Source organism: Moschus berezovskii, chromosome 25 (genome assembly GCF_049115385.1).
Source record: "Moschus berezovskii isolate FMDL1 chromosome 25, NW_MosBer_1.0, whole genome shotgun sequence".
Taxonomy (NCBI): domain Eukaryota; kingdom Metazoa; phylum Chordata; class Mammalia; order Artiodactyla; family Moschidae; genus Moschus; species Moschus berezovskii.
In genome coordinates, this window is record NC_142484.1 from 31,347,555 (window position 1) to 31,360,445 (window position 12,891).

At 41.3% G+C, this 12,891-nt stretch overlaps 1 protein-coding gene and 1 long non-coding RNA gene across 9 annotated transcripts in view; one reads left to right on the forward strand and one right to left on the reverse strand.

Moving 5' to 3' along the window:
* The window catches only part of LOC129549045 (uncharacterized), a 28,832-nt gene that overhangs the window by 10,387 nt on the left and 5,554 nt on the right, over positions 1 to 12,891 (forward strand). The window lies entirely within an intron of this gene.
* The window catches only part of NARS2 (asparaginyl-tRNA synthetase 2, mitochondrial), a 166,679-nt gene that overhangs the window by 5,952 nt on the left and 147,836 nt on the right, over positions 1 to 12,891 (reverse strand). For 2 of the 6 annotated variants that reach the window (XM_055416090.2, XM_055416087.2), the window contains one exon: positions 6 to 11,444. The exons of 3 other annotated variants lie outside the window; for them this stretch is intronic. In XM_055416090.2, the coding sequence (XP_055272065.2) occupies positions 11,300 to 11,444 (145 nt within the window). In that variant the 3' untranslated portion in view covers positions 6 to 11,299. Of the gene's footprint in view, positions 1 to 5; positions 11,445 to 12,891 lie in introns of those variants that run through there. One more of the 6 variants, XM_055416089.2, reaches the window with a different exon arrangement.

The following is a 12,891-nucleotide window of genomic DNA, read 5'->3' on the forward strand; positions in this document are numbered from 1 at the left end:
AGAGAAGAAAAATGACAGCATAAGATGACTGGTACTTGCATATGGTACTGAGGGAGCATAATGGAGGGAGGGAGTCTGGAAGCCACTGGCCAAACCCTGGTATCCTGAGATGCAAGTACTAGTAATACAAACGTATGAAAATGTAGCAATCCTAGCTGCATTTTGGAGTGTCGCCACTCTTGAAATAAAACCCCATGGCCTCAGAGAGTGTGGTTAGAGTTGTTAATATCTTGAATCTGGGTGACTAAGAGGCGACAGGTGTGTAGCTGAGAAAGCCACCCAAGCCCGATCACAGGCGTGTGGAGACAGGCAGCGCTCAGCCAGGGTGCAGGGCACACTCCAGCTCGACAGGCAGGACAGGACTCTGTTGAGGGCTGCCAACCCATGAGGAAAAAGCTAATCAAGAGTGAAATGACAGTCAAAACAAACACCCAAAAGTTTCCATACGTATTTTTGTGGTTGTTGATCCATGAATAGCCCACTCCTACGCTTTCTGAGAAACATTAACCCGATACAAGAGCCTTCCAGCACAAGTTAGTGAATTGGGTTAGTGAGCTGGGTTTTTTCCAATAAAGTTGACATGTCTGGTTGGGGGTAGGGGTAGAGAAAGGAAGGGGAAGCACCTGGATGTCGCTTTATTACAGGCAAAGGAGGAATCAGAGTGGGAGAGAAACACATCACAGAGAAAAACACGGGAGAGGTAGTGGACGAGAAAGGAAGAGAGGGAGAGAGAGAGGTCGAGAGGTGCAGCAGGGTCTGGGCCACATGGGTTCCAGGGCCACACCCTTCTGTGGGCTGGCTGTCCAGTCCTTGATAGAGAGGCACAGAAGCCAGCTCAAAGGTCCAGACAGAACAGTCAAATTCTTCAGTGAGCAGATCTGTGTAATTATTACTTTTTACTGTAAAAACATTAAGACCTCAATGAAGGTTTCACACTAATGGTTTGATATTAAACCATCTATATTAGAATAATTTGGGTTTTACAGGTGGCACAGTAGTAAAGAATCCACCTGCCAATGCAGGAGATGCAAGAGGTGGCTCAGTGGTAAAGAATCTGCCTGCCAACGTAGGAGACGTGGGTTCAGTCCCTGGGTTGGGAAGATCCCCTGGAGAAGGAAATGACAACCTACTCCAATCTCAAACTTAAATTGAAGAAGTAGGGAAAACCACTAGGCCATTCAGATATGACCTAAATCATAAGTCAAATCCCTAATGATTATACAGAGGAAGTAGATCAAGGGATTAGACTGATAAGACAGAATGCCTGAAGAACTATATGGATGGAGGCTCCTAATGTTGTACAGGCGGCAGTGACCAAAACCATCCCCAAGAAATGCAACAAGGCAAATAATTGTCTGAGGAAGCACGAATATTAAGAGGTGGCAAGAATACACAGAAGAACTATACAAAAAAGACCTTCGTGACCCAGATAACCTCAATGGTGTGATCACTTACCTACAGCCAGAAATCTTGGGAGTGCAAAGTCAAGTGTCCCTGAGGAACCATCACTATGAACACAGCTAGTGGAGGTGATGGAATTCCAGCTGAGCTGTTAAAGTACTGCACTCATTATGCCAACAAATTTGGAAAACTCAGCAGTGGCCACAGGACTGGGAAAAGTCAGTTTTCATTCCAATTCCAAAGAAGGGCGATGCCAAAGAATGCTCAAACTTATTACACAATGGCACTCATCTCACATGCTAGCAAGGTAATGCTCAAAATCCTTCAAGCCAGGCTTCAACAGTATGTGAACCAAGGACTTCCAGCTGGATTTAGAAAAGGCAGAGGACCAAAAGATCAAATTGCCAACATCCGCTGGATAATAGAAAAGGCAAGGGAATTGCAGAAAACATCTATTTCTGCTTCACTGACTACACTAAAGCCTTTGACTATGTGGATCACACCCTCTTGATGAAGGTGAAAGAAGAGAGTGAAAAACCTGGTTGAAAACTCAACATTAAAAAAACTAAGATCATGGCAACTGGTCCCAGCACTTCATGGTAAATAGATGGGGAAGAAAATGGGAACAATGACAGACTATTTTCTTGTGCTCCAGAATCACTGTGGATAGTTAACTGCAGCCACGAAATTAAAGATGCTTGCTCCTTGGAAGAAATGCTGTGACAAACCTAGACAGCATATTAAAAAGCAGAAATTTCAATTTGCTGACAAAAGTCTGTAGAGTCTGTATGGTTTTTCCAGTAGTCAGGTACGGATGTGAGAGTTGGACCATAAGGGAAGCTGAGCAACTAAGAACTGATGCTTTCAAATTGTGGTGCTGGAGAAGACTCTTGAGAGCCCCTTGGACAACAGGGAGATCAAACCAGTCAATCCTAAAGGAAATCAACCCTGACTATTCATTGGAAAGACTGATGCTGAAGCTCCACACTTTGGCCACCTGATGCCAAGAGCCAACTCACTGGAAAAGACCCTAATGCTGGGGAAGACTGAGGGCAGGAAAACGGGTTGTGACCAAGGATGAGATGGTTGGATGGCATCACCAACTCAATGGACATAAGTTTGAGCAAACTCGGAGATAGAGAAGGACAGGGAAGCCTGGCATGCTGCAGTCCATGGGGTCACAAAGAGTCAGACATGACTGAGCGACTGAACAACAATTAGAATTCTTCAGGATGACTGTTAAAAGAATGCAAATTGTGGGTTGTTCCATCCTAGACCTTTTGGGGTCAAACAGACTTTCCAGGGTGATACCAGGATAACCTGAATTTTTAATAAGCTTCCCAGGTGATTCTTACACATAATCAGCTTTGGCAAAGATTACACGAAAGGGGAGTCCCTGAGTCATGGAAGCACCTCCCATTTATCTCTGTATCCACAGAATGGAGCACCACACCCAGCACAGTGAGTCTACTGAAATGAACTGAATACACCAAAGACGTTTTTAGAGAAAAGTCACTCCATCCCATATCCTGAAACAGCTGATTCCATTCTCCCCCATACACTTCTAGTCCACGGACATAGCTTTTACACTGTTGTTAATTCCAAAGTACAGTTAAAATTTCTTTTAACACATTTTCTCTTATAATTTCTATGGCTACAAAATATTTCATTCAATATGCAATAAATATCTTTGTTCATACAGTTGTTTTTTTTCTTTAGTTTTGAAAGGAATTCCTTTTGGAGATTTTACATTAGTGTAGTGTCTTCAATTTATGAAACCCTTTCACATAGTCTTGTTTCTCACAGTACTGTAAGTTAAATATTATCCTCATTTTGCAGATGCATACACAAACTCAGACAGAAAATAACCTGCTCAAGGTTCCACAGCTAGCATTCAGTATGTCAGACACAAACTACAGTCTTCTCCCTCTACATCTAATACCCCATCCAGGACACCAAACATCCAGCACATTTTCTGGCAGATATCTGACTCCAGTTTCCTGATGCAGAAACCTGTAATGGAGGATGTAGAAGATGGAAATTACATTTAAAGAGATTACCGGCCAGCCGTACCCTAACTGTATAAGGCATCGGTTCCTGCCTGTTCAGTTCAGTCCAGTTCAGTCGCTCAGTCATGTCCGACTCTTTGCGACGCCATGAATCACAGCACGCCAGGCCTCTGTCCATCACCAACTCCCGGAGTTCACTCAAACTCATGTCCATCGAGTCGGTGATGCCATCCAGCCATCTCATTCTCTGTCGTCCCCGTCTCCTCCTGCCCCCAATCCCTCCCAGCATCAGAGTCTTCCAGTGAGTCAACTCGTCGCATGAGGTGGCCAAAGTATTGGAGTTTCAGCGTTAGCATCAGTCCTTCTAGAAATGCAAAAACAAACAAAAAAAAGTAATAGTGGTAGAAATCTCTGGCGAAAGAAGTTAACTGTTCTTCAACAGCAAATTTATAGATGACCCAGGTCCATTTCTGCCATCCTCAAATAAAGGGGGCTGGGACTGTCCTGAACACTGTGACACTATTAACTGAGCTTTTTCCACAGCATGACAGATGACAGGAGGAGGAACAACCACTACAGGCTATAAGATGACAGGAGGAGGCACTGCAGACACTAAGCCCTTCTAACGACATGACTGGTGTTATAGGGCGCTTGGGTAGCAGCCGAGTGGACGGTGCAGGGAAGCATTCCTCGACCAAGAGAAAGGCCTGCTTTCAGGATACACTGCCTGGTGAACACCCTAGTGGGGTGCAGCCCTTCCGGGAAGGACAGACTGTGCCAACTGAGCAGCTACAGAGTCTATTCTGGAGAAGAGATGGCTGAGGAAAAGAAGTGTGAGGTGGTTTCTAATTTATTATATTTGCATGCCATGGAGAAGCAGGTTCTGTTACTATCAGGTCACAATCAAGATTTCTCCAAGGATTAAAAAAAAGCTATCTCTTGGGCTTCCCTGTTGGCTCAGTGGTAAAGAATCCGCCTGCCAATGTAGAAGATGGGGGTTCAATCCTTGATCTGGGAAGATCCCACAGGCCTCAGAGCAACAAAGCCCGTGTGCCACAACTGCTGAGCATGTGCTCTAGGGCCCAGGAAGCCACAAATCCTGAGCCCACACGCCACAACTACTGAGGCCTGTATGCCCTAGAGCCCGTGTTGTGCAAAAAGGAAGCCGCTGCAATGAGAAGTCCACACACCGCAGCTAGGGAATAGCCCCCGTTTGCTGCAGCTAGAGGAAAGCCTGAACAGCAATGAAGATCTAGCACAACCAAAAATGCATGCATAAATTTTTTTTAAAAGTCATCTCTTAAGATAGATAGTTTTTACTCACTGATGGTTCAGTGTGTAAATTATTAGAAACTTGGAAAAATACAGAGGGGGATAATTTACATATTATATACAGGGGAGGGGATATACTAAGAGATTTTTCAAATCTGGGATCACTGGGAAACAGCAAACCAGCAGTTCTTGTTGAGCCAGTGTGCAGAGAACATTCTGCACGTGACAAAAACCAGGTTCTGCGAAATACAGTTCTCACTGTACATATATGCATTTATAGCATGAAAAAAAAAACTTTGCTACAAGGTCCCACCAAGTTTCTATTCTCAGAGTATCATCTTGAAATATCAAAGGCTGGTCACTCTGGGAAGGATATTAATAATTCCTATCAAAGCTCTTTCATCTACCTTCCTATGTATATTCTAAGATGATCCTAAGAGAAAGGTAGGAAAAATAGGAACACAGACTCGTTAAACAGGGAAAACACACAGTGAGCTTAAGTACACCACTGGGTCTGGGACTCTATATTCCATTTTCAATGTTTTCTTTACTAGATTGTATTTGGGCTCAAGCATCATTTTCCATCACATTCTTAACTTCCTTTTTCCTGTACAGAACAAGGAAATCAGAGGCCAGTGTGCTCTTCACTGGGGCTTAAGAAGCAAGATTCACTGATGACTATAAAAAGTTTTGTGCTTTCAGTTTCTCCGAGGGCTGAGAGTGGTGAGCTTTATTTGTAGTCTTACTCTCCAGCACTATTAGGAATTCCTAATAACCAATCTCCATTAACAAACAAGCCAATCTAACCAAACAAATTTCTGGCACAGTAAGCTACAAAGGAACAAGGGCCATAATCTATTGTGGATATGTTAAAAAAATATATAGTAAACTGTAAAACAGTGCCCACATGATAGCCGTATTACTAATAACAATTATGAACAGTAAAATCACTGCAGATGGTGACTGTAGCCATGAAATTAAAAGACACTTGCTCCTTGGAATAAAAGTTATGACCAACCTCGACAGCATATTAAAAAGCAGAGACATTACTTTACCAACAAAGGTCCGCTAGTCAAAGCTATGGTTTTTCCAGTGATCATGTATGGATGTGAGAGTTGGACTATAAAGAAAGCTGAGTGCCAAAGAATTGATGCTTTTGAACTGCGGTGTTGGAGAAGACTCTTGAGAGTCCCTTGGACTGCAAGGAGATCCAACAAGTCCATCCTAAAGGAAATCAGTCCTAAATATTCATTGGAAGGACTGATGCTGAAGCTGAAACTCCAGTACTTTGGCCACCTGACGCAAAGAACTGACTCACTGGAAAAGACCCAGATGCTGGGAAAGATTGAAGGCAGGAGGAGAAGGGGTGACAGAGGATGAAATGGTTGGATGGCATCACCGATGTGATAGACATGAGTTTGAGTAAGCTCCGGGAGTTGGTGATGGACAGGGAAGGCTGGCATGCTGCAGTCCATGGGGTCGCCAAGAGTCGGACATGACTGAGTGACTGAAATGAACTGAACTGAAAGATATAGTTGAAGAGTCATAAACTGTTAATGCAATGACTATCTGCCTGAACGGCAGTTTAAGAACCGTCTAAACTCCAGATTTCTTTATAAAGGTCTCCCAGAAACTACAACACAGTGTATTAATAATGGCTGTAAATCCACTGGATTCCAAACCAAACTTTACAGGAGCCAGCTGGAGTCTTAGCTGATCCAAGGGGCAGTCTAGGGCTCCTGTCAATGGTGGAATGTGTCAATTTCTGGAGGGGTGCTGACCACGATCTAACAAGACCCATCTTACAGAAATCCTACTGAATCATTTTGGCTCAGGGTGATTAAGGATGCTTTCCACTCTTTCCTTAGTGCTTTTTCCTTTTTTTTTTTTAATAGGCAATTATTTTTGGCTGCACTGGGTCTTTGTTGCTGTATAGATTACTCTCTAGATGTGGTGTGGGGGTTTCTCATTGTGGTGGCTTCCTCTGTTGCATGCTCGAGGGCACAGGGGCTTCCTCCGTTACAGCATGTGGGCCCACTGGTTGGGATGAGTGGGTTCAGTAGATGTGGTGCACTGGCTTAGCTGCCCTGCGGCATGTGCAACTTCTCGGACCAGGGGTTGAACCTGTGGTCCCCTGCATTGGCAGGAGGATTCTTGACTACTGGAATACCAGGGAAGTCCAGCTTTTTCTATCTTTTAACTGGAATATAAACTGGGAAGAACTACAATCAGATATTACTCCCACCTCGTGTTTTTTTTTTTTTTATTATACATGCTTTAGATTGCAGACTGAATACAAATATTGATCAAAAGCCAAAAAACCCCAGACATTTCTTATCAATTCAATCCAGGCCAATCTGTCTTTCAACTCTGCATTTTTATGTTCTTGCCTCACCACTTACTAAAATAAATACGTGAATAAATAGCAATCCAATTCAAAGCATCTTTCATCTATAATTATCTGAAGTAAGAGATTTAAAGAAGGGTAGAGTTAACCCATCTCACCAACTGCATCTTCAGTGCCTGTTCAGTCATGCTTGAATGTCTACATTCAATTTACAGAGAATATAAACGTACAACACTGAAGAGGGATGTTTCTGGCCAATCCCGTTTTAGAGGGACAAAAGGTCAAACAGTCCCTTTGCGGTTCTGTGACAGAGTCTCTGGGCTCGGTCAGAGGCTGGGAGAGCTGTGTCTAGATCTGGAATGGATCACTTACACAATTAAGTTCTTGTCAGACCCTCCTACCCAGAGCCACCCCCCACCAAAAAAAAAAAAAAAATTGACAGCATAACTTCCCCAGGCAGGAGGATAAGCAGATGGAAAGTAACTATTTTTCTCCACCTACTTCAAAATTTGAAACAAGAAAGGGAATTAATGATGGAAAAAACATTTCTAAGTTTTAGAATACATTCTTAACTTGAGTTACTATTCTGAGGAAATGTTTGGAAATTTTGGGAAAGCAGAATCTGATTTTTTCCCTCATTGGAAACTGGTTACTCAAGAGAAAATGAACACCCTCAGATCACCTTTTAACTCACAGATTAATTCCTGTAAGAGAACAGACGATCCTTAACTATTAAATCCATACCTTTATTCATTGTACACAGAATTATACAATGCTGTTTCTGTGTAGCATTTGGATATTCACATATAAGCTGACAAGTTAACATTTTAAAGTTTTTTTCCGTTGATGCTGCCTGCAAGCAACAATTTAGTTTTGGCATCCTCCCCACCCCCCTTTTCTGGACACACTGCGAGGTACATGGGATCTTGGTTCCCTGACTACAGATGGAACCTGCGCTCCCTACAGTGAAAAAACGATCTCTCAAGCACTGGACCACTAGGGAAGTCCCTAGTCTCGGCTTTTCATCATCCTTATCAGACATTAGTAGTTGCTGTTTGTTCACTTATTGGTAAAATATAAGTACTGAGTCAAAGATGGGAAATTACTAGGCTGTTATATAAGTGGCAAGTGTTTGGCTTCAACCAGATACTCATTATGTAATCAACTGTGAGAGAAAAGAATGAAAGAGTGTGACAGTTTGGAAATACACTCCTGGAGACTCAAAAAGATAAGGAAAAATATATGTTTGATGCCTTGAGAAGGAACCCTTTCTACCTCACATACACACAGGTTGAACACACTTAAGTCTACTGTTAAACGACCTTATTATAGGTTTTCAGAGACCAAGTATGTACTAAAAAAATCTAAAAGTCAGACTCTAAAATCAATTATTGTTAGTGACTATGTCCAATAGATTCACAGAAGATTAATAGACAGATCCTTAGAACTGACCTACTTTAACATGATAGCTCTGCAGCTAAAATAACTGGAGGCCACAATGATCTTACTTGCCTAATGCTCCACAGTTAAGTTAATGGTGGCACTGGGGCCAGAAACCGGGGTTCTCTCATTCAGTATTGGAGAAGGCACTGGCAAGCCACTCCAGTACTCTTGCCTAGAAAATCCCATGGATGGAGAAGCCTGGTAGGCTGCAGTCCGTGGGGTCGCTACTGAGCGAGTTCACTTCCACTTTTCACTTTCACACATTGGAGAAGGAAATGGCAACCCACTCCAGTGTTCTTGCCGGGAGAATCCCAGGGACGGGGGAGCCTGGTGGGCTTCTGTCTATGGGGTCGCACAGAGTCAGACACGACTGAAGTGACTTAGCAGCTCATTCAGTATTCTATCACTGTTCTTTTTGATGCCCAGCCATCATATTAATTACCATCACAATTCTATCTGGTTCCTCAAAAATCACTGCAGGTATGATTCCTAACGGCCTTGGAAACTATTCCTACATCCAGGTTTCAGGCCTGTGAATATTTGTGATTCTTGCACCACAAAATAGAGTATCAAGACTTAAATGCCAAATCAAATTAACTGATGTCACAAATGTTTGAAAATAGTTTCTCTGTTTTATCTTCCAGGCCTAAGGCTAAATATAATCTTTTCAGAAATGCCTCCTCTAGCAAGCTTATCTATGATTGTTCTATTCTTTGTAACTTTTATGTGTGCGTGCGTGCTAAGTCGGTTCAGTCATGTCTGACTCTTTGTGACCCTAGGGACCATAGCCCATCAGGCTCCTCTGTCCATGGGGATTCTCCAGGCAAGAATACTTGAGTGGGTTGCCGTGCCCTCCTCCAGGGGGTCTTCCTGACCTAGGGATCGAACCCATGTCTCTTAGGTCTCTTGCATTGGTGGGCTGGTTCTTGAACACTAGTGCCACCCTGGAGCATATGCCACATTTTGAAACAATACATTTGTTTACTTATCATTGGAATATCTTCTCTAATAGACTGTAAATTCCATGAAAGCAAGGATCAGGGCACTGCTGTTTATTAGCAACTAGCACAGTTTGTGGCATGTAGAATAAGCTCAGATAATATTTGCTGACTAAATAAATGAATTTATCTCACTATCCCATGGTTGAAACAAGTCATATGGAAGCCATAATTATCCCTTTTATGCTGTCCCAAGGCTTCCCAGGTGCAGTGGTAAAAAAAAAAAATCCACCTGCTAATGCAGGAGATGTGAGTTCAATCCCTAGGTTGGGAAGATCCCCTGGAGAAGGAAATGGCAACCCACTCCAGTATTCTTGCCTGGGAAATCCTATGGACAGAGGAGCCTGGAAGGCTACAGTCCATGGGGTAGCAAAAGAGATACAACTTATCGACTAGACAACAACAACCCAAAACTGGTATCTAAACCCAAGGATTAAAGTTCCAGGGAAGCAGATTTTAGCTCAGCAAAAGCAACCAATTAGATTCAGAAATGGAATGAGCTATTTTATGGGGTACTGAGCTCTTTGCCAAGAGGCTGCCAAGGTACACAGATCCCACTGCTTTAGGCAGAAGTTTTGACCCTGACAACATCTTAGTGTCTCCTATGACTTCCAACTCTAGGTTCTGCAGTTCTTTCCAAATGTTTGATTTTGAATTAGGTGCATATGATTTTGAATTAGGTGCATACAGAAATTCATTAGGAAATAACCTAAGAGAAGTTATCTAATGAGACTTAGAAAACAGATTATTCACGCATGCATGCCTGTTTACAATTATTTGATGCATATTAATTCTGAGTTCACAATCTGCCATAAGTCCATGTACCTGTACGTCAATGAAGACTTAAAATAGAGTTAAAAAAATCTGGGTAGCATTTTATGGTTTTAAACACACACACACTTTTATATAATTACTATATCAAGTTGTGAGGAAAATTATACCTGAGCTTATACAGGGTAAGTGGCTGATCCAAACTCATAAATGTACCTGCTAGAACCATCAGCATGCAAACTCCCAAAGTCAGTGATTTTTCTGACTCCAAATTATCCACCCTTTAGGTTTAGCTGTAGATCCTCCTCTTGGATGAAAAATACCTTTCTTCCAAATTCAATGGGAAAAGGCCAAATGGAATTTAAAAACCTGTTTCTTTTCTTTCATAGGTATCAAGAATCTCTTTTATTGATTATCAGAAACATTACATACATCTAATATGAACAAACTGTAACATGACAGTGATTAGTTTGAACAATTAATACATCTCATTAGCTTTTATATTTAAGGATCAAGTTATTAAATGTGATTTTTTTCACACAGTCTGATGAAAAATATTTCAATTCACAATAGCAACTTTCTTAACTCAAGATTCAAAAAAGGAATATTTTCTTCTTTAGTAAAGCACTGAGAATAAGATGGGAATTTATCACAGGTTAAATGGCAAGGGAGAAAAGGTCCAACAGCATTTTATTTTTAGCCAGTAGTTTCTTGTCAAGGGTCATAGAGAGCAGTGGTCTACGATTAAATACAAAGGAAAATACACGTCATCCCATCCTAGACTTTGAAGGGACCTTTGAGACCATCTAGTTCAATTTCTTCTCTTTTTTCTTAGTTGACACAATAGCTTTGAGATTTTATTTGCTATAAATACCTACTGAGAGTTCATGTTTCCAACAAACGCCTTCAACTTTCTAAGAAAATTATGATCACGTGTATTTTTCAGGCATCTTCTGGCATGACAATTACATACTGAAAACGTTTGCAATTTTGTTCTATATGCATATTCATGTGCAATACCTCTGGCACAGGGTGGTTTTCCTTAGTCAGTCTTCCAGCTACAAAAGACACGAATGAGTAAATCTTGGAAAGGGGATAACATCCTTGATATTGTCAATTCCTAAGATGCACTGTAGATAGCGTTCAAATCCCATCCCAAAACCTCCATGTGGCACAGATCCAAATCGACGGAGGTCCAGATACCTGATTTTGAAAAACAGAGTATCATTACCTATAAATGCTTCATTTAAAATCAGACGTTATGACAGAATTTTATGTTTCAAAAGTATCTTGCAGTCATTTGTGCTCATCACATCACTGTGGCAGACCAGTCTTTTCACCTTACAGACAGATGAAGGACACAGAGGAGTTAAGAGTGATCTGTCCAAGATTACGGAGATGAAACAGCAGCAAATCCTGTCATGCATTCATGGGCTTTGGTCACATGATCCTAAGTTTTTGTTTACTGGATACTTATATACAGAAAACTTGTTTCATTAGGCTATAGAAAAATTCCTAAGAACTGTATTCTTTTTCTTTAAATACACTCCTCTTCTGCTTCTTAGTATATCAACGATAATGTTCTTTTTTTCCTTATCAAAATCATACTGTTCAATATATAGAGGAGGGTGAAGCAGTTTGCCTGATGCATTACAAAATGAGATTCCCTTCCTACTAGTCTGTAAGCTACATCAAGGGCAGGAACTGCATCTTATTCAACCTTTATCTCCAGTGACTATCCAGAAACAGATGCTTACTATGTGGAGAGTTATTGTTTGAAGGCATAATAAATAATATACTCTTGAGGACTGCAGTGAGGAAAAACTTCAACTCCTCTGCTTTAAGCCTGGTGGAAGATGTCCAGTCATTTTTCTGAAAGGCTACACAGCCTCTGAAGTCCATCCATGCACGTTCTACTCCCACATAGAGACTACAGGCTAGAAAATCGTACATTCAGGATTCAAACTCAGATTCCAATATACCAGTCTGGGATACAGCTATTTTATGAAAGGAAGAGAAAGAAGAAGACTCTATAACTCTTTTTATTATGTCATTTGATGGTGGGAATTCCTGAATTATACAATACAGATTAAAATAAATTTATAGTTTCTTGAATGATTTGTAAAATATACAAACATACAGCATAAAACTTAAACACCACAGCTGGTAGTCATTTGGCTCTTTAAGAATAAAGACTATTCCCCCACTACTAATAACAATGACTACATGTACTGGTATTTTAGCTAATTAAGTACTTCTCTTTCTAGAATAAAAGACAAACTACAACTAGGTGAGTTACAGCCAAGTGAGATATCCATAAGAAAGAAGTTATCTAGGATCAAACCTGAGGTTAGTAAGTACCATCAGGAATAATGGAAGGAACACAGTCTCGAGTAACTGAAATGTTTGACAGCTGAATTAACTTTATAAGGCATGGAGGCAGAACATACTTTGATTTAGTGAGAAAATGAGATGAAAGGCATATCATACCACCAGCCACAAACACCTGCAGGATCTGAGCTGGCTGCTCTAAGTCCAGTATCCAGCTTTAGCTGGCTTTAAATTTCTTATACACAGATGTCAGAACACTGGCATAAATATCTGGAAACTGAATTCAGGAGAAGCATTCTGCCTGTAGTATTTTTCTTGC